The 22,239-nt window shown below is 38.3% G+C and overlaps 1 protein-coding gene across 4 annotated transcripts in view; it reads left to right on the forward strand.

Moving 5' to 3' along the window:
• Positions 1-22,239, forward strand: part of ZFHX4 (zinc finger homeobox 4) — a 150,119-nt gene that overhangs the window by 114,047 nt on the left and 13,833 nt on the right. For all 4 annotated transcript variants that reach the window (XM_075023469.1, XM_075023472.1, XM_075023470.1 and 1 more), the window contains exons 5-8: positions 11,465-11,581; positions 17,805-17,938; positions 18,087-18,287; positions 21,083-21,200. In XM_075023469.1, coding sequence (XP_074879570.1) covers positions 11,465-11,581; positions 17,805-17,938; positions 18,087-18,287; positions 21,083-21,200 — 570 coding nt within the window. The remainder of the gene's footprint in view (positions 1-11,464; positions 11,582-17,804; positions 17,939-18,086; positions 18,288-21,082; positions 21,201-22,239) is intronic.

The raw sequence follows: 22,239 nt of genomic DNA on the forward strand, positions 1-22,239 counted from the left end.
TCTCAGAAAAGCCACTTTCACAATCAAGGACTAATATACGCTGTAGTACGTTAATTCTGCACCATGTGTGTATGTATGGAGATATGGTCTGTAATTACATGGTCACATAGAATTTCCCCCTTGCCTTTCTGAGTTTACAGAATGGAGCTGCATGGGGTTATGGATGAATCAGTGCTGTGCAGGGATGGCAGAAACTGTCTTTAGAGCCTTGCTGTGTTTGCTGAGAAATTCAGAAAGTGTGTAGTGAAGGAGGCTGGGGATGCCAGGGAGGGAAATAATGGGGTATGTTTAAGACAACTGCAGAATTTGCTTCCATATCTGTCTCTGCTGTAGAGAGCCTATTGTTTTATCCTAAGCAGGTCACCTTACCCAGACTTTTCATAGGAGTTCACTGACTGTGTGGCCTTCATTTTCTGAGTGCTTGATTTGAGGCTGTACTATAGTGTTAAATAAGTGCTGAATGCACAGAGCTGCAAATGAAAGCAATCAGTTCGGTGCTTTGAGCATATTAAGTGCTATATATTGCTATGTACTTGGAAAAAATTGGGTCCCATCTGTATCAAACGGGGTTCTCCAAGTTAGTAGATTTTTTTAACCTCAATTTCTGTATACCTCCCCTTTCTGAAACTGCAGAATTGCCTAGTCATCTCTTAGGATGTAATGAAGATAAATTCATTAATGTTTGTGCAGCAATAAAAAGTCAATAATGAAATGAATAATTTGGCTTTCAGAATGGATTGAAGAGATGTAGTAAATAAAACATGTGGCCCCATATTAAACAGTGAGAAGGAAACAAAGTCCTGAATAGCTTTTCACTAAATAAGTATCTATAGTTTTGTGCAGTGAATAAGGTAAGAGGCTTTGCCATGAGGTAGGGCTTGATCAGGAAATTAAAGATTGTGTCACAAAGGAAGCATCTTGATGTATTTTTTAAAATACTAAAGTATTTTACTTCTGTAATATTATTAATGGTTCTAAAAACGTGGGGGTTTTTCTTCATCTATAATCCCATAGTTATTTTTTGAAGACTTAAACTTGAAAAAAATTACCATGTAGTACTGTACTGAAAGTCGTATGAAACATCAGTGGGTTTGGATTTGCTATACAAACCCCTTTTACTAGAGCTAATGAGCCAACTGAGAGTAGCAGAAGGTTTTTGTCCTCTTTGTGGACAAGCACTGGTGAAGCGTAGTACAGTAAGCCAGAATAAGAATTATAAGACCGAAAAATAAGGGATTTAAATTTGGGCAGTGGGGGACACCTTGTTTGACTCACATTAATTTCTAATCTCTTTGCCTAGTAATCACTATCTTCACCTATCATTTTCTCTCCACAACTATCCTCCCACTTTTTTTATACATCACTTTTCCCACCCCACCAGTGATCTCTATTTTTCTTATCCACTTCTGCTGCTCGTTCTTCAGATGTCCCTTCTATATTTCTAGTCAGCTCCCAGCTCCCTTCCCTATCCAGCCATGCATGCTTCCATCCCTGCTGACTGCCAGCTTTAATATTCCTGCACAAGCCTCTCAGCATGTCTCAATGTCTTTGCCTCATTTGCTTAGTAGATTGCAGTGGTTTGCACTTTTGGTCCCAGCCAGGTCTATCTCCTGAAGTCCAGTGTGGTGCTGGAATTTGTTACACTGCTGATTCTAGTCCTAGTCTCCTGCCTTCTACCTATTTTTCATTTGATCTTCATTGCCACCTCAGTTTCTCCTCCCTTCCCCATCTCCCAGTCTTTCATGTTCTTTTCCTCAGACCACACTCTGCTTGACTCTCCCCAACTCTTTATCCAACCCTCAAAATCTCCCTTCCATACTTCTTTCACTCCTGCCAACCTACTAGCACAGGGGGAACATGCGGCTCCTGCTCTCCTACAGTAATCAGTTCCCAGTGCACTGCACAATGACAGCCAGCACCGAAAGTATAATAATAAGAAGGGAAAGTTTGGTTTCACCGTAGTAAGGATAGTATAGTTGCAGTCTGGTTGTACAGGGGAGCTGCCAGGAGAATTTGTATTTTAGAAGACCTGTTTAAGCTGCAGTTCCTCTATGAGGATGGCATGGGCATTGGTTAGTACGCATAGGAACTGGGTGAAGAGGTTTGTGTAGGCTCTGTGGGATGTAGCTGAATATGCACTTTAGTGAGCTCTCAGCACTGTGGGAAGTGTGAGTGTGTTCACTGATTATGGATTCCTAGGAGAATTGCAGCTCTTCGGTACAAGCAGCTTTTCTGAACATGGGTAAGTATAATTTTTCAAAACTATATTGCTTGGCTGAATTTGGGCAGTTTAATCCAATGTGGCACATGCCAGACATCATCCTGTCTGCCAAATTTTGGGTTCCAGTTTAAAATCACTGAAAGAGTCAAGATTTCCAAGACATATATATACACACATATAAAAAAAATCTATTTGTCCTAATCCTATTTGTAGAAGTAGCTGAATAATATTGGCTGAAATATAAAAAAAAAAAAGGCATATGCTATCCAACCTGCAGCAGAGATTCAGCGCAGATGATTTCAGCCCAAGCACTTGAAGTTTACTGAAGTTATAAGCAAATGAAAAGGTGTATGAATCGTGGGAAGTCTACATTAAGCTTACAAATGGGTGGCCCTATCAGCTTGTGTGAAGTCATTAAGAACAAATTTTAAGTTCAGGTTTTGTTCAGAAGCTTTCTCTGAAATATTTTCAGTGCTATCAACAGAGCCACTTCACAAGGCATTTCAGGGTCTTAGCTAAATTGGCACTGTAGATTTGTGCTCATTAGGGAGTTGTGAGTGGGGAGTCTATAGGCAAGGGATGTCCTTTGCTTCCACAGAGATAGAATTGTATTGCTGACAATGAAAATTAATTTGAGGGGGGAGGGATGTGTGTTATTTAAACTATGTATGGGAGAAAGAGCATTCAAATTAGACAAACATGTAGGAAAGGTAAAAGTAGTGCAGTATACTGAACAGTGGGAATTAAAAAACGTAACTGAAGGAAAAAGGAAATGAAAGATGGAGGAAAGCATCTAGCATATCGTACTGGTTTAGTAAAAAGAAAAATGGATACAAATAAAGCCACCCATGCCATTTTGTTCCTATTATACAAGAAGCTTTACAGCAAGACTGGGTGACCTGAAATGCTTGACTTGGCCCTGGGAGAACCTAGATATAACTGGCATTTTTTAATTCAGAAAATCTGTGTATGCAGTCTACTTTCTTTCAGTATTTATGAGTCACCCATTATTGTGCTAAGAACCAATTGATACTGCTCATCTTCAGAGTATGCCATGCAAGTGTCTCCAACAAACTTGGCAGTGGACTTGAGTCTCAGGCCTCAGAGTAATCAACAGGATAATGTAATTCCTGACCTCAAACAATGCAGCAAGAAAATACTAGCTTGAGTATTGAAGCACAGCACTGAAATTGAAAGGATCCTGTAGGCTGCTGTGGATTAAAGGGACAGAGATGTGTCATGTTATGGCTATGAATCCCAAACACACTGAAATACTATGAGTCAGGAACATTCCACAAAACTGCATAATACTTGAGCAATGACACAAAAGTTGGTTATCCAAATTTTCCAGATTGGGTTTGGAGGAGGCAAGGGAAGACAGTAACAGAAGGAGATGGGAAACAGCAAGGAGACAGGAATGTACTGCTGTTGTTTACTACTTATGCTAGTTTTGATGAGAAGACTTTTATCCTTTCCTCCTGTCTCAATAACAGAGTTTGACCATGTGGCAGTACACTATATTTTGTATAGTACAGCTACAGCTGAGCCAGGAAACCCAGTTTTAACAGGAGATTTTTGGAGGAATTTGCCATGGAAGTCTTGGTGAAGATTCTTACACATCACTCAACCATTGTGATCTGGGTTGGAGGGGAAGCTAAAAGCACCAGTGTTGTCTTTCCAAAGAAACAAAGACCACTTAATGTAGGCATATGTTAAAGAAGCCAAACTTTTGAACTCCTAAGTTTTAAGTGATATTTGCAACAAATAAGTTTGTAAAGAAAACATGGACTGCTATATATGCTATAGAATATTTGTCAGGTAATTGTGGAAAACAAACAAACCCACAAACAAACAAACAAACAAACCCCCAAACAAACTATTCTGTAAAGGTTATCTTTTAAAAATTCAGAAAGTGTTTATGTTCAGGGGAAATTTTATTCACTGTAAATAGATCACCTACTTCTGCCTGTGACGCTTAACATCAAGAAAGAGGAATATTTAAACTGGAGGGCCGTAGTTAGCTACATGACGAGACGTAGTACAAGAATTTATTCAGGTCAGAAAAAAGTATCTTTAAAAGTGGAAATAAAGCCAAAGTGATGTTAATAAAACTGAACATAGAGGTTGGCTAAGAGGAGCAAATACGTGAAGATACCTAGAAAAGCTAAACAGGAATTTTTAAAGTCTCTCAGAAATAGAAAGCCTGCACAACATTCATTAGGTCTGCTAGACCACCAGAGGATAAAGAGTCAATCCAAAATGATCTGGAGATGGCAAAGAAAATAAATTCTTTTACTCTAGTATTCTCAAAAGACAAAAGAGAAATATATGTACTAACAGAATTCTTTACAGATAATTTCAGAGACATACTGTTAGTGAGCCAAAAAGAGAAGAATAATTCAGAAAGAAAGTCTGGAAGGTAAATGAGAAGGATTTTACAGTGTATTTCAGAGAGAAACCCCAAAACTGAGTCACTAATAAAATATGTCATTTAAATGACATTTTAAATGAGTTGTTAATTAACATTGTGGGTTTCTCTGTAAATACACTCTAAAGGATTATTCTGGACACTGTGAATGGGAGAGCCAATCTCACCACTTACATGATGTATTGGAAAATCAGCTCAAGTAGGAGGTAGGAAAAAATGTAAGTAATCAGGGACAGTAGAAGTGTTTGTATATGAAGGGATGTTGAACACACAGATTGAACAGCAACACAGAAAAGTAAAACAAGACTGAAGAAGAGGTATAAAAAAAGGTGAATGATACTGTGAAGATCCCACAGGCTAGAAATGAGCACCCAGTAAACTGGTGAAGGTCATAAGGAGCCCCTCATTGACTTTCTGAGCTTTGGGTCAGGCTCTTAGGGTTAGGTTCAGCAACCTAAATTCCAGCATTTAGCTGCAGTCTCAAGGTAAAAAGTCTCCACTCCAAACACTAAACCTCAGTCTAAAATCCCTCTGTAGTCGGGGAGGAATTGCACAATTCAGCCGATGTAAAGTCTGAATTGTGCCTTGAAGATACCTGTCTCTCCCTCCATAGAGAGGAAGCTTTAGAGGAGTGCCTGAAATTAGGCAGGGTGTATCCAGCATGTGGAATAAGACTTAACAATGAGGTTTAATTTTCTTTTCTAAATAACCTTGATGGAAATGTATTATTCTTCAAGTCAGACAATGCTATTGCTCTTCATGCCTTATGCTGACGGGGGAACAGCATTTTCTATGAACCGTAATGGCAGCCAAAAGAAAAGTACCGATCAGTTGGAAAAGTTAGACTATTCTCAATATAGATTCATGCTTCAATGCCTTTCGAGAGATGGCCAAGTAAGAAAAGTATCCCTTTTTGCATAATAAATGATTAATTGTACATCTCCAATCACATCTGGAAAACATTGCTGAGTTTCATTCTGAATAGCTGACATTCCCTGTTAATGGTTTTGTCAGCATATGCTTCTTTTGCCTTTGCAAAATATGTGTTAAAATATTAATGTAGAAGTAAACCAACAAAAACACAAAACACAGAGTTTCCTATATTCTGATAAATCAGTGTGGCTCAGCATAAGCTTACCAACATTTTTTTCCCCACATTTTACACCATTATCAGAATAAAACACGCTTCTCTTCCTGATTTACTCTGAGACTATGGGAGGGCGACTAGAAAGCAGGCAATCCCAGCCAGCAATGAGAGAGAGGGAGAGCTTGCTGAGCAGCAGGATTGGAAAGGACACCCCACCCCTCTAAACTTCTGGGGAGAACATTCCTTTTCCTTCTCCAGCAGCTGAAAGTAGACTGTGGTTAAAGAAAATAATAATAATAAAAAAGTAGAAAAAACTAGATTAGGAACTAATAAAGTGCTGGGCTGATTAGCTGGTGATAATGAATCTTTTCTACCTTCAGAAACTAAGTAGCAAAAAGAAGTAGGGTAGATGAGAGCTGCGTCTCTCCAGCAGCCAGAGGGGTGAGGCTGAGCATGGCAAGTGGGGAATACTGGCTGCTGGGTGGAGTGGATGGATAAAGTGGGTGTGATTTGTGACACTCCTTGGGAAGGAGCCACCACGGCATGCTCTGTTCAGCCAGCTTTGCAGTTGGCTACCTCTGACAGTGTGATGCGTTTCAACCAGAAGAAATTAAGCATTAGACTGCTATAAAAATTCAAATTATGCACCACAAAACAAAATGGTACAATTTGATACTAACTGCCAGTTAACACTTTCTGTTCAATATGACGATCATCACTTAATTATAGGCTTGTTTGCTGGAATTTCAGCCTTTTAACAGCTATAGTTTTAAATATAACACAGTGATTAGAAACAGTTATTAATGGGTTGGTGCAGTTATTCCCCTTGAGTCCCTAAAGGAGAAATTAGAAATCCTATTTGAAGATGAAATATGACCACTAGAGGATGTAGTCAAGATCCTGAATGAGTGAGGCATACTGTTCCTCACTCATGCTCTGTAAGACCAGCCAGAAAATAGAACAAATACTTTCTGGAATATTTGGGTGGACAAATGGCAATCCAGAAGTCAGGGAGAATTTATCAACCCAGTAGTGTAACTGGGATAGCCCAGAAGTAAATCCACAAGCCCTGCTTTCAGTTAATTTTTTCTTCTCTTGCATATTCTGTGAGTTTTTGCTCACTTTCATTTGTTAGTTGTTCCTCCTTTCCCTACATTATCTGTTCCCCCAATCCACCCTTCCAGTATCCTTTGCTAGTGGTTGCCTTCTCATCCTGACAATCTCAATAAGGCATTCACTCTACCAGTTGGACCTGGGATACACCTATACTGAACATTTATGAGTACCTTTGATTCAGCTAGTTATTGAATGTATTGAATAACAAACCCGAATTATTTTTTAAAATCTCTCTCTCATTTCATATTTATTTACTTACTACTTTATTCAATTGATTTTTCCTTTCCCCATCCATCCGGCCCTCAGCCACAAACACTTGCTTAATCTTGCTTTCTCTCTCATAACCACAATTACTCACCCACAACTAGAAGATCATGCTTATTTAGGAAATTACTTGCAATTTGGAGAGGGAAAAAGGGATACCAACAACAACAACAACAACAACAACAACAAAATCCAGGACCCAAATAGGAACTACTGGCTGTTGATTGATATATCAGTGATGTAAAAAAAAACCAACCAAAATTAACCTTTGAAAATAATATGCCTTAAATAGACTTGAAGACAGACTCCCAGTGCTGCTTATCAGTAGGGAGAATTCTCTGCTAAAACACAGGGACAGGTGATTGATATGCCTCCGTGATTATCACAATGCATTTAAACTAAAGAAGATTGTTTCAACTCAGACATGTCTTGTTTTAACTCTTCAGTATTTTATTTGAAAAATATTATTTGTTTCTTTATACCTTCCCTTGGCTATGGTGGATGCATTTGTCCCTTTATTTGCATCTCAGTAAGTCAGGCTTTCCTAATCTGTGTATGAATATTCATCTAATTTTGCTGCTGGTATCTCTTATTCAACTTTGGCTGAGGCCTTGTTTTTGCAATTGAAATCATCACACATCTTGGCTTCATTGGGCTAGGGAAGGTCATAAGGGTCTTCCTTCAGAAAACCTGTATAGAATTGCGGCCCAAGAGTGTAGATTAACATATTAAAGTATATGACATAGAATATGCAATATACAACATCAGCTGATTAACATTACCTCTGAAGCTTAACTTTTCCATTTTCCCTTACTTTACAGTTTTAGTGCAGACTGCTAACCTCATTTTTGTGTTTTATTCTAAGTCAGTTGTGAGGAAAAAAGTTGATAATGGCTAAATTCAAGAGATCCAACATCAAAAGAAATTTTCAACATTTGTACAAAATAAAACCAGGTGTGAATAAAATATCATATTGCAATAGTAAGTGTTATTAAAGCCATTAAAGTATATTTGAATCCGGTGTTCTATTCGTTTTCAAAGCTGACATTTGTAAATGTATATAGGCAGGACTCTTGTAAATTTAAAACAGAGCATTAGGACTTGCCCTGGAATCTGTAGCACCATCATACTGTATTTTGTTGATACATAATAATTCATAATTTTGTGTCTTTCAGCAGGGGCCATCATATTTTTATAACTGAATAGTATCCTTGTTGGTTATCATATGAAGTAAGAACAAAAAATGTTACTAAAAAGACATGTTTGCAGCATCTCAGCAGAGTTATGTAGTGTCTTTGATAGCAGACTTCGTTACATATCCTCAGTATCTGTTCTAACGAATGGTCTTAAGGATTCTTTTTGTAATTTGCTAACTGCTTTTAAGTTAGAGCTGTTGTAGTTCCATCTTGTCCCTTTGATAAATGTCACAACAGTGTGAATCTTAGACCGCCTTTCTGTAATTTTGAAGGAAAATAGGAGAAGTTGTATTATCATTTCTGTCTATGAAATTTATTTCTGAAGTGAATGCCATACATATTTCTGAAATGATTGCCAAATGTATTTTCTAGAAGTGAGTGCCATTGAAAGCCAGGGCAGGCAATTTATACCGTGCATAATAATGATATTAATTTTTATGGTGTGTATAAGTTACATTTTGATTAGTTTTTTGCATGATTAAAAATTTGCAAAGCCTTTATGGCCCCCAGGAGCCTACCTGTAATAAACAGCTCTCACCTTCCAAACCATAAAACAGGTCTGCAGTACTTGAACATTAGAGCTAATTGCCTTGCTACATCAAAGGGAGCACCACAAGACTGAGAAAAATCACAGGAGCGGGGGTGGGGAGCGGGGGGCAGTTTCACCTCTAAAGGTTATGTGTTTGTGGCTTGGTGGAGCCCTGTAAAGTTATGGCCTCAGAACTGCTGTTTGCGATTAAGTTGATGGGGAAAGTCTATCCCGCAATCTCTCCCTGCTGCTGACACAGAGTCTTTGTTCACATTCAGATTTCTCAAACTGTTGCCAGGGTCAGGCTGAGGTCAGACACCACGATGATGTATAGGAGAACATGTCTGGGAATTTCTCTCACACTTAAAACACATACCAGAAAAACAGGAGAGCACCCTGCAAAAATTGTCTGATGAGACCCAGATGATACTGTAGCTTTTCTTTTAGTACCTTCATAATTTTCTTTCTCTTTGCCTGACACACATACAATGTTTTATTAATGTGTGCCACGATAGCCCTTACAATTTTATGTCCCCTCAAGATAAGGACACTCAGTAGCACTTTGACACTTCATTTTCCAGCCCAGGGGGATTGGGCCAGTAAATCTAGTAAAAGCAGCAACGCGTCCGTTCCCAAGGATGAGTCGGAAAGGGATTGCCATCGGCTCCGTGAGGCCACGGGGCCTGACACTGGATACGAGCCTCATGTGTGCACACTCGGCATTAACACAGCCCGAGCCAGGCATGATCACAGGCTCACAGCATCCCGAACCGCGCTCCCCCGCCACCCTGACAAACAGAGCCCCGCTTCCAGCTGCGGCAGGGATGCCTACCATGTTTGATTAGCTATCATCACGGGAGGGGGCAGGGGGAGCACTAAAACAGCACGAGGGGGGGGTCCATTCTGATGGAAATTTCTTTTTTATGTGCAATTGTTTCTAGAAGAGGAGACCATCCTTCTCCCTCTATTGTTCCAAAAAGTGGACGCCATGCTTAGTCCTAATATGTTGTGTTTTGATGTCAATGCAAAACACATTGATCCGTGGTTGAGATTTGTTGGGGGTTTGGTGGGGTTTGGTGGGGTTTTTTTGGGCGGGGTTTTTTTTGGTTTGGTTTCCAAAATTGTAGCTGTGTTTTTCTCTTCTGATTTACAAAAGGTTTCGCAGAGGGTTGAGAACCGGATAGGTTCACCACATCGATCTGAGGGTTGTTTGCCTAGGCATACAGTTTCAGTGCATGGCTGGCAAGTAAGGCACTAAGCAGCAATTTTTTTGTGCTCAGCTGCTACATATGACAGAGGATATTTCATTTGGCTGTCAGAATGTTATTAATAAAACATGGGGTGCGAAGAGGGCCACTATTTCCCCTTTCAATCACTATAGCATTTACAATGAAAATTTTATGCAGTGTGTAATTTTCAGTTAATGCTTGACACTTAAAATGTCGGTAGCTGCATTTTGTATGGTTCCTGAAGGGTTAATTGTATCATGTTCCCTGCATAAAAGCTCTGCTTATCAAAAGTGAATAGAAGAGTGTATGCAAATGTGTGTCTGTGACCTTTTGCCTTTCCAGGGTTAATTTATATGGTCATTAAAGATTTTATGAAATTGAGCGGCCTGGTGCTTCGAATCCCATTTTACCTTCACCTCCTAATTTATACAATTCCTACCTGAGCTGGGAAATATGATTTTTATTTTTTTGTGTGCGGCAATGAAAACAGCATGCTGTGCTGTAGGGAGTTGCAAGTCAGGTTATCTGGCATTACTCAGATTGCTAAAAATTCATTAAAATGTGACATCAGCACAGTGAGAGACAAATGATCACAGGATGAAAAGGAACAGTGGGCCTTTCACGGATTAGTGCTACACAGCCCCAGCATAGAAGCTAACTGCATAAACAGATTAATCCACCAGTAGCAGCATAGCTAAGATTTACCGAATAATTAAATGGGCTTGAGTTACTGTGAAGATTTCCATGTAATCTAGCTGGTGTGAACACGTAAGTGAGGTGTGGGTAATGCTGCTTCCTCAGAAGCCATATACCAAGTTGCATCGTTTATCCTGAATGGCTCCCCCTGGAGACAAAATTTGAGACTTCGCCCGCAAAGCCAGAGGTTTATATTTAATACAGTACCTAATACCTAATACTTACTTACTGCAATTAGCGGGATACTGCTGCACTAATAGGATTTATATTTGAATTCCCCCCCTTTTTTTTTCCTCCCCCCCCTTTTATTTTTGCTCCCAGATGCATTTTTAGATGTGCTTGCTTTTGTTCCAGGCTGTGTGTGCGTGCGCGCGCGCGTGTATATTTTAACACAAATCATTTCTAGCCAAAGAATATGAAATGACAGGCCTTAAATCTGTCACACTGGTGGAAAGCGGGTACTCTGATAAAGACACGGTCAGAATTTCTGGATAGATTTCAAAATATTGCAACTTCTTCGTAATTAATGGCCAACCTCTTTAAAGTGCTGTTCTTTCCCTTTTCTTCTCCCCACCCCTCCTTCCCCCCTGTTTTACCACCCTCTGTTAGTGCTGTTCTTATTACAGGACATATTTTTTAACTGCTTTTAAGTGGTCACTGAGTTTCTTTTCTAAGATCTTTTCTGTGCTTATCTGCAGAAGAACAAGGTGAAGATACAGAAGGGTCTGCTAAAAGTACATCAGTGGCTGTGACTGATGATAAAGACTCAAGTGAGAGAGACAATAGTGAAGGCAAAAAATCTAGTAAAGACTCTGGTAAGATGCTAGAATTTTGTTTTCCCCCTTTTTTAACTTATGAAATGTTCTTTCATTTTAAACTGTCTGGACATTCCCACTACTATTCATTTCATGTGCATTTTGCATGTGATTTCTATCAGTAGCCTCCCATTGACCTATTTTTAATCATAACCATCTGACAGGATAGATGCGGATAAGTTGAAGAATATTACAGGACGACCAGTGAGATTATTTTTTAATCAAATCAGTTTGTGTGCTTGTAATTTTTTAAGCGCCTTTCATTAATCTTAGCTGTACTTGTGATTCCTCTGATGGCATATTAATTTTTCATAAGCATAGGATTAGGTACCACTTGAATTTTTTCTTCAATCAGGTTTTGCCCCCCTTTTAACCCAAAGAATGTGGGGGTTTTTGTTATTATTATTTTTTGCTCTTGCTCTCTGATCAGTTACTCCCAAGAATCTGGCCTCTTCCTGGGCATTTATTTGAGGCATTTTGAAAAAAATACACAAAATCCAGTGAAAAAGTTTACAGATGATTCAGCCTAAGAAAGAGGAAATATCATTGAAAACGGATTATGGGTTGGGTAATTTTGATCTCCTGGAATAGACAAAGCCCAGTAATGAAAGCTACTGTCTTTGAAAACAAAACCCCTATGTCATGACATTTACTTGTGCACAAACAAACCCAGGGCCAGCATCTGGTGTAGATACCCAAGGCTTTTTCTGTGTTTGATTTGGCAAATATGTGACTTCATCCATGCTTTTTATGTATGAGATGGAAATCTATGGTCACAATGAATATTACATTGGCTACTTTTGCCGCACGCTATACCTAGTTACATTATGTTGGATTCACTGAAGCAGAAGAAGTGCTGAAACAGGTTGAAGCCTATTAGTTTCAGGTAGTCATATATCTTTTCCTTGTATGCCAATGACAGCAGCATACAAAGGAGGTTGTATTCTCCATAAAGTCATATAGTTGTAGAGAAAATATCATTTTACGTATGAGTTTCTTTACACCTGAATTCTCCCATACTGTAATTTGTTCTTTACATATTAAACATTTCTGGATTTATTTTAAAAAAAAATATATAGATGGCCCTTTCCATGCCGAATCAATTCAGAAGGCTGACTTAAAGATTAAAGCTTCCTTTAAGTTTGCTTGTTGATGTGCTGAGGTCAGTACCCATCACAGTTTAGAACCTCAGCTGCTCTTCAGTCGCTTTATTTTTTGAGATCAAGAGAGTGAAGAAAGGCCGATGATGACAAGGACGATGTTGAGCAAGAAAATGTGTTGTGGTTTAAAATACATATCCCCCTTGGCTGGCTCTCTGATTTGGTAAATACTGTCTGTAGTGCAGTAAAGCCATGCTCCCAGGCCAGTATAGATGCTCCTGTGCAGTCCCATCAGGGGCTGTCCTGGACACTCACCGGGAGAGAGGTGACAGCCACCTCCAGCCCCCATTTCCTACCATACACTCTGCCTAGGGGATGCTGTGAACTGCTGCAGGGAGTTTATCAATCAGCCCTCTCTTTTTCTTAGGCAGGTCCATTTAGAGTTGTTCAAGAAAGAATACGGTATTAAAGCTCCAGCAAAATAAAGGATGGAATCTAGAAAAAAATACTGAAGGGGAATTCTCAAAATTCCATCAGGATTAGCCACTCATAAGGGCCAAGTTTAATTAGGACAAACCTATATCCAGATGCCTACTGGGTGCACTACAAAAAAACAGCATAATTGTTCTGCATTCCCGTGCCAGCAATTACACAAATAACTTTGCAGTAAGATTCATATAAAAACAAGGGCTGAAATACACGATTGCCTTTGTGCTTTGCAGAAAACAGTTTGTACTGTAAAATCCTAAATCTTTTAGAAACTTTTATTTTCCTAATCTAAATTAATTCCGCATATGTAACATTCAGACCATCATCTTAATTTTCACTCAGCTGACAAGTATTTCTAATGACTGCATAACTGCTTGTGTATAATTGAATGTTAATTTGGGCTTTCTCATGAACTGAGTGTTGCAAGTCTTGCCAAAGAAATCTCAGGAAAACCAATAAATTAATCACAATACTAACAAGTTAGACGGGAAAGTGGTGTGACCCCTCTTTAGCATAGAATCTATTAGACAAGAAAGGATTAACATGTATTTAGTAACAGTATGTTTGTGTAAGCTGTTGTGCTGTATTGCTTACCTTATCTCAAGGAGTAGAGCTTTCAAAATGAGACTTGGCAATATGCAAGTTATATTTGTTGAATATTCATTCAGAATAGAAAAGCCTGCTAATGCCTCATTTATATTGTCATTTAAATCTAGTGCCACTTTAGATTAATTATAATCCAAATTACAGCTCTATGCAGTGCAAGAATTAATATGGAATTTATCCAGATTAATACATTTGCATTGAAAATGTAATATGTCTCTGCCATGGCTAAGGGGAGCACTTTGTAATAAGGTAGTAAACATGAGGAAGGATGGAAATTAACCTTCATTATTGCAATGAAAATTATCCTTTCATTCTACTCTAACTAGAAAGAATACTCTACCAGTAATTATAATTTTAGAATTATTTTGAGGCTGAATAACATCATCTGATGTGTCAGAAGTTTTAACTTATGCAATCTTTATTAAATACATAGATTCATAAATAAGTAAATACTATTTCGATTATGGCTTTTCCAGATTTTTTTTCCACTAGTATACATATTTTATTAACTTTCTCCTTCTTGTTAGTTACACAAACATTTTTATTTTTATTTTGGGGTTTCAAAAATGTTACAAAGGTGATGACATCTGAATTGCAGTGAATTATGTCATTTGTATATTAGCAATCCTACACAAGTTAAATAATTGACAATCATTGACTAATCTATTTCATGGTACTTATTTATAATTAAACTTAGTTTGTGAGCTAAATGTATTGAAATTACATTAGTCATCTAAAATAATGCTGCGTATTTTATAATATAAAATGAATTGCAGTTGTATTTCACAATTAGGAAAAACCCCAACAAATAATGTGTCTCAAGAATAAAAAGTGCACATTTAAAACATGAATAACAACTAGATTTAGTCTTTTCCTACAACTGCCTAGTAAGAATAGCATGCCAGTGGAACATCTAGCTATGAAAACAGTGCCACACAGCATGCTTGGGACCATAATATTTTCTCTCCTTTCTCCCTCCTCTTTCAACACCCTTCCTATAAGACCGTAACTTTGTTCAGCCTCCCTACAGGAAGCTGCTTTAAACAGTGAATTCAACACGGAAAGCAGAAAGTTGATACAGCAAGACGAGGCACTGAGTTGTAATAGCTGGACCATTGCGTAAGGAGCCAACCTCTTTTGGTTTTGGCACGTATACTCTGGCTTGGGGGGGGGTTCGGTCCTCACCACGTGCAGGAGCGAGTGGCATCCCTGTGCCAGAGGGAAGAATCAACCTCACTTTTTTTTTCTGCAAAGCTCACCATAAGTCATGGACTGGGTTACTTTACTATAGGCCAGATGTAACTTTGGTTGCTTAAGAAGTAACAGTGCTTGGGGTTGAATGAATCCAGAGCAACAACAACAACAAAAACAACAAAGCCTCTGTAAATTTTGACAGTTTATATAAATATCATAGTAAACATAATAAAAAGCTGTGCTTTGTTATGCATTTATTGACCCCAGCACAGTGTTTTATAACTCTACGGTTTTATTATATTAACCGCAAAAGAAAATTTAACCAAAAAACCCCCTTGTTTTTATAGAAACAAGAACTATGTGTTTCATGATTATTATAGGCCCTTTGAAGTAATTAAGTTATTCCATCCTGTGGTGGAAGATGATATGTAATATTAACCCTGTGTGTGCCCAGGCACACACACAGTGTGCTCCACGGTAAATTTCACTAGCAGCTAAAAACCACTGGTAAAACACATTTAAATGCATTTGCACAAGTGAATTTAGGAGCAGAATTTGGATCCTAATTTCTGTAACAACCCGTTGAGAACAATCTAGCATGATGAGGGGAAGAGAAGGCGGAATTGGTTTATTTTGGTTTTGAGATTCAGCTTCCTGTATAACAGTGTCCGTTTACACCAGCTGAGATTTTGGCCAATTTGTCTTTAAAAAAAAGGGACGTTTTAAAAGTGACATATGATAAAGGTAAGAAACAGTAGTCAATTGTTAGACGTTTTTGACAGTTGGAAATGAAGAGAGGTTAATAATTTGAACCTATCCTTCTAAAACCTGAGAAGCAACCTTTCTCTGTTAATGTAGTATGTCACGTTTTTACTTCCCATAATTCTCACGGTTAAGACATTTAAATAATAATGGTGTATTGCCAAGTAAATACAGATAGGCCAGGGAGTACTGTATTATAAACCGAAGTGAGTAATAAGATGGTGCCTTATGTGATTGCACCATGTAGATTTTGTCTTTAAGCATCGCTAGTCCTTCAGGTCGTCAGCACAGCACTGGCTGAGCAGTCTAAATGAGGCCTCCAGGATTGGTTCCTGAGAGTGTAAAAATTCAGTGGGGCTCCAGGAGGCAGCTTGTTCAGATATTAAACCAATGTTGACAAACTGGTCATTAAAAGTAGGGAAATATGGCAGGAATAAGCTTTAATTTGAGCAAGAACATGCAAAAATTACTGGTCTAAATTACAGCAAAAGAAATAATTAGCAACTTAGGAATGAAAAACAATGTGTGGGAAAATCACCATTAATGTGTAAGTCATAAAGTATGTTTATGTTTTTTTTAAAAAATGCCCTTCAGAAAATGTCCCTGTATGATTCAGTTTTCAATTGTTTATTATTGTACCATGAGGATTTGGTATTTACCTTGAAAACTGTTCTTTTATTTTACTTCACTTTAATGTTGCTCTTGTAATATCCAATATTGCACAAAGTCTATATGAAAATAATAAGAATAAAAAGTTCTTGGGTTTGTCTACAGAAATATACAAGTATTTTCTTTGTTCATGTTTACTTTGTTGCCAAAACATCCATGACCTTATTTTTAAATTAATCCTAGGTTATTGTGCAATGAGGTGCAATTTGTTCATTTATATGAACCTTATGTGGATTGAAAAAAATCAAGATAAATCTTCATGCACAGCATACAATCAGATTACCCCTGGACTATATATTTACGTTGGGTCTGATAGCAATCAATGGTTTAGCTTCATTGCATTTCAAGATGTATTTGCACCCAGTGTCCAGTGATAGTGTCCTCACCCTGGAAATAATTTAGTTGCAAATTGACTGGAAGATGGTGAAAATTGAAAGTTAAAATTAGAAATACTCATAATAAACAGCAGAAAAAAGGTCAGATGATGCCGCTCTATGATGAGATTGGAATGGTTGGTAAATGAGGTTTTGTGTTTGTCGTGAGATGTATGTGACATGCCTACCCAATGCTCTTGTAATATCCAGCCTAGCAGAAGAGATTATCTGGCAAATTGACGCTGGAAAGAATTTTCTGATGGACTGGGAAATTAGAATTGCACTCTTTTCTTTGATGTGTGCAAGACTGGGCCGCATTACACAGCTAGTTCAGGCATAATATTAAATATAGTATTTAATACTTAATAGTAGAACTATCTATAGAAAACAATCATTTTCTGGTTTTGATCACAAATGCCAGACTATAAAAATTCACAGTGTAAACATCTAAGGCAATCCCAAATGACTGATCTTTGTATATAATTAATATTAAGTTAGCTCTGAAATCCTATTCTCCACAGTATTTCTTTTAAAGCTTCACTATATTTAGCTTCAGAATTGTAACCAGGCAGGAGTTATCTAAACAGCACAATAATCATATTGCTCAGACAGTTTAGAAAAGAGAGAGGGTAATTAAACAGCAGCAAATTAATTATTTTGGAAAACAAGATTTTTAAGCAAAAGCTGATTTGTTTTAATGTAATACACAAATTCATACTGAGCTACTAAAGAAAGAACATTATTGATTAATCTTTAAAGGCAACCTAAGGTTATCTAAACAGTAGAGAAGAGTCCATTTTTAAATGTATTTATAGAGTCTCCATCAAGGATAAAAGTGTATTTTCACCTTTGTGCTTACCAGAGTTGTTTTATTCTTTATATTTATAGTTTTTCTCAGAACTTAAAAAAAAAAAAAAAAAAAAAAAAGACCCTCAAAGACAATACAGAGCTTTGGAATCACAGCCTCTTTGTAAACCAGGATATTTTAAAGTTTAAAATATATTCTTAAAAATTATGTTTTTGGAACAGGAATAGTCACACCAGAGAAGGAACCAAAATTGAACACTGTGGTAGGGGCACAACAGCTTCTTCTGGCAAAAGAAGAGGATGGTGCAGCTAAAAAATCAAAGCCTCCAGAGGACAATAAATTTTGTCATGAGCAGGTAAAAGAAAATGTAACAATTTAATTGCATTCTAGAACTCTTTCAAATAACTCAAGAATGAAACAGAGATGATATGCCGTTGAAATAGCAATATCAGCAAGTTACAAAAAGCACACTGACTAATAGCCTTCATCTTGATTTTTTTCAGTTCTATCAATGTCCGTATTGTAACTACAATAGTAGGGACCCAAATCGTATCCAGATGCATGTCCTGTCACAGCATTCAATGCAACCTGTTATCTGCTGCCCCCTCTGCCAGGATGTCCTCAGCAACAAAATGCATCTCCAGCTTCATTTGACCCATTTGCACAGTGTGTCCCCTGACTGTGTGGAGAAACTGCTCATGACTGTAAGTGTTCCAAATACTCATGCACATGCTACAGAAATGTACTTGGGCCTCTGGGCAATGTACTTGTCGTGACATAGTATTCAGGTAGCCCGAGGAGAGGAGGGGAGTGGGTCAGGACTCTGAGGTTCTGTTGCCAGCTCATCCAGTGACTGACGTCCCTTGGGAAAATGACTGAGGGTGGATTTTGAAGATGCTGAAAACCTGCAGTTCCTCATTGACGTTAACCTTGGAAAAACCAAGCCTGTCCATGTCTCTAAGTGCACACCTGCAAATTGGGTCTAATAATATCCAGGTCTCAGAGGTATTGTGACTTCTGTTTGTAAAATAATAGGAATTCCCTGCAGAATGTAGTTCCCAAACGCAGAAGGATTCCTACATATAGCTGGGCTGTACTTGCATTTTATTACATGAAATTCACTGTAAAATATCAATAGTGAAGCTAATTGGAGGACATGATTATCTTATTGTACAGGATATCCTATTTCTTACTTTCTGCCTCTGTATAAAAGACCCTTTAGTTCTTTGTGAATAAACGTGAGTATGAAACAGAAAGGCAAGTCCAAGAATAGGTAGGAATCAAGTTAGGTCAGTTCTCTAGGCTATGGCATATCTGATTTCAGGTACTTACCCTGGATCATGCAGGGACTTGAACTGGCTTCCCCATGATTGGGATGAATGCTATAATCAGCAAACTATTTGGAGGATGAAACACATTCCAACCTCACCAGGAGAATCCCGTTCTTCACTGCAAAATTGTACAAACCATGTCAAAATAATAAATTTCTCTGAAAAATAATGACTCAGCACCATTCAAAACAATGTCAGTAAAGACACAATCAGATCTAGAACGTATTTATTATTACAGTATAGAGTCAGTTAGAAAATAGACCTCCTAAGACACCCCAATTCTGGTTGTCTTGCCTTTTTAGAAGGAAGTGCACTTGGAAATCTCAGGCATCCACCTCCTTAGGGATTTTTTTCTGTATCCATAGATGACTCCTTCATTTATATGGTTGTGGTTGTAGGCCTACCACCTCATTCCCAAGTAAAGTGGGAAAAAAATAGGAAAGAATTAAGAGAGCTCTTCCCTAAAGGTCTAGGGTTCCTTGTGCCTAGTGCTGATGAGCAAATACAGAATTGGAGATTATTCTTTTCTTTTCCTTGGTTTTCTACTAACTATAGCTCTGCCAGACCATGTAATTTTGGCCCACCACAAGGCAAATGGAGTAGAAATTTAACTTTCCCAGACCCTTTTAGGAAACTGGAAAAATGTGGACACCCCGCCCCCCTCCATATAGAGCAGCATCAGCCATCTTTTCAAGTTCTTTGTGATTCCCTCTATGCTTATATTGGGCAACTTTGAAATCTATCCTCTCCTCTCCAGGTGCTGGGGAGTTGTCTGAGAGGAAAACCAAAAGTTTGTTTGACAGAGAAAGAGACTGCAAAACATAGTCTGCATCATCTAAATTGTCCTGGTTGCTAACACTAATATGCTCTGTCCATATCTGAACTCTCTGATGACAAATACCATTCATAGCAAATTTTTTTCTCTGGGATATTTACAGTTATCTACATAATTTTTTTTAAAAGTCCTTCCCTCCCAAATAAACTCAAAGACACTAGTCCTCTGAGAGGATGCTATTAATGCCGTGTTTAAATTACAAATATACTAAGCCCCAGGCTTTTTAAAATAAGTCTAGAATATTTTTTTCCAACAGGCAATTGATGTACATACATGCATACATAGATATAATTCTTATGTTTCCTAATAAAGGTTTAAAATAATTTGTTAAACTGTTAAAGAGGAACAAAAGGTGTTTCTACTCCTACTTAGTAATGTATGCAGCTTCTATTATTATAGTAATTTACCACCCAAAAATGTCTCCTATGGATATTTTTGTTACCTCTCTATGAAGTAAGGAAATACTACCCCTATGTTAGAGATGAAGAGCGGCAGCATGGTCTGAACTGATTTATCCACGGTCATTTACACAGACTCTGGTAGTGCAGGAGTTTGAACCCAGTCCTGCTAAGTCTTAGCATGAAGCCCTAGACAATCCTTTATTTCAGATATGAGTATGTTTTAACATTCTAAGCAGAAGGAAAACATGAAGTGTTGAGCAAATATTCATGTCGACTGAACTAAACTGAGCACTCTCAGACACCTATAAGAATACATCCTTAAGAGATTTCTGTCTATAATTTGAAAGCATAACACAACAGGTAAAGCAGTATGAAGAAGATACATAAGCAATTGAAGACAAGAAAGAAAAATCTTATTTTAAATAGAAGTAAGTTGCTATTTCTGTATGGAAATAAACTTACATTTTTCTTTCAAAGATCATGGAAGGTCCAGCATTTGTTTAAAAAACAATACAGGTGAAGAAAAGTGGGAATGCCCTCAGTCAAGAACTGACTGGTGACCTTATCGCAACATGATCTCCGTCTTTGGAGGATGTCTGAGGAGAATGCCCCTGATAAATCCAACCAACCTGACATAGCCAGCAAAACCATCTTTGTGGTGACATTGAGATGAATGAAATATTGATTGTATGTAGTTCTATAGCATCACCTTATTGTGGATTAGTTTGAGTTGATTCTCCACCAAGGGACACCCGATGCTCTGGATTTGTGGTCTGTCAGAGCCATTATCAAGGACTGAATCAAGATCTTGGTTTAGTATTGGCAGTCTTTGATCCAGATATGGTAGATCTTTTGAATTATAATTTCATACTGTTGTATAGTATTAAAGTGTGACTTTTCCTGTAATAATACTGTGTTCTTGGTTTTCAAAGGTTCCTGTACCAGATGTCATGATGCCCAATAGTATGCTATTGCCAGCAGCTGCTTCAGAGAAATCTGAACGTGACACATCTGCAACCATTACAGCTGAGGGATCTGGGAAATATCCAGGTATGCAAGAAAAAGCCCAAACATGTAGAAGCTAGGTAGGGGCAGTTTAGAAATAAGCCACTTGTTTCTTTCTTAGTAAAGTGAATCCTTTTGGCTTGCATATAGCCACATAGATAAAAAGAGAAAAATAACAAGGGGCCTGAATTTGGCTGACTGCACCTATGCAGAGTTACCAGGATGCACATGTATGCCAGAGTGTTTGCTTTTGGTAGAGGTGAAATTAAACAGTATTGCCTAGCCACTTTGAAGGTAAGACCCTCCTTGTTTAACCAGCAAATAAGACCCAGTCCTAAAAGACAGTGGCACTTTTACCAGCATCGATGGGGAATGTTAGGCAAGCAATTCTCCCTGCATTTCCAATAGTAGGTTTCTTATCCTGGACACTTACTGTTTTCTGTGCTGGGAAGCTGCTTTGCTACCTCTCTGTCGTGGTTTAATCCCAGTCAGCAACTAAGCACCACGCAGCTTCTCACTCACTTCCCCCCCACCCAGTGGGATGGGGGAGAGAATTGGGAAAAGAAGTAAAACTCATGGGTTGAGATAAGAACGGTTTAATTGAACAGAAAAGAAGAAACTAATAATGATAATGATAACACTAATAAAATGACAATAGTAATAATAAAAGGATTGGAATATACAAGTGATGCATAATGCAATTGCTCACCACCCACTGACTGATGCCCAGTTAGTCCCTGAGCGGCGATCCCCCCCACCCCCACTCCCCCCAGTTTATATACTAGATGTGACGTCACATGGTATGGAATACCCCATTGGCCAGTTTGGGTCAGCTGCCCTGGCTGTGTCCCCCCCAACTCCTTGTGCCCCTCCAGCCTTCTCACTGGCTGGGCATGAGAGGCTGAAAAATCCTCGACTTTAGTCTAAACATTACTTAGCAACAACTGAAAACATCAGTGTTATCAACATTCTTCTCATGCCAAACTCAAAAACACAGCACTGTACCAGCTACTAGGAAGACAATTAACTCCATCCCAGCTGAAACCAGGACACTCTTACAGCATGCTCCTCCCTCTCTCCTCAG

This window comes from Buteo buteo, chromosome 3, assembly GCF_964188355.1.
Source record: "Buteo buteo chromosome 3, bButBut1.hap1.1, whole genome shotgun sequence".
Classification (NCBI taxonomy): Eukaryota; Metazoa; Chordata; class Aves; order Accipitriformes; family Accipitridae; genus Buteo; species Buteo buteo.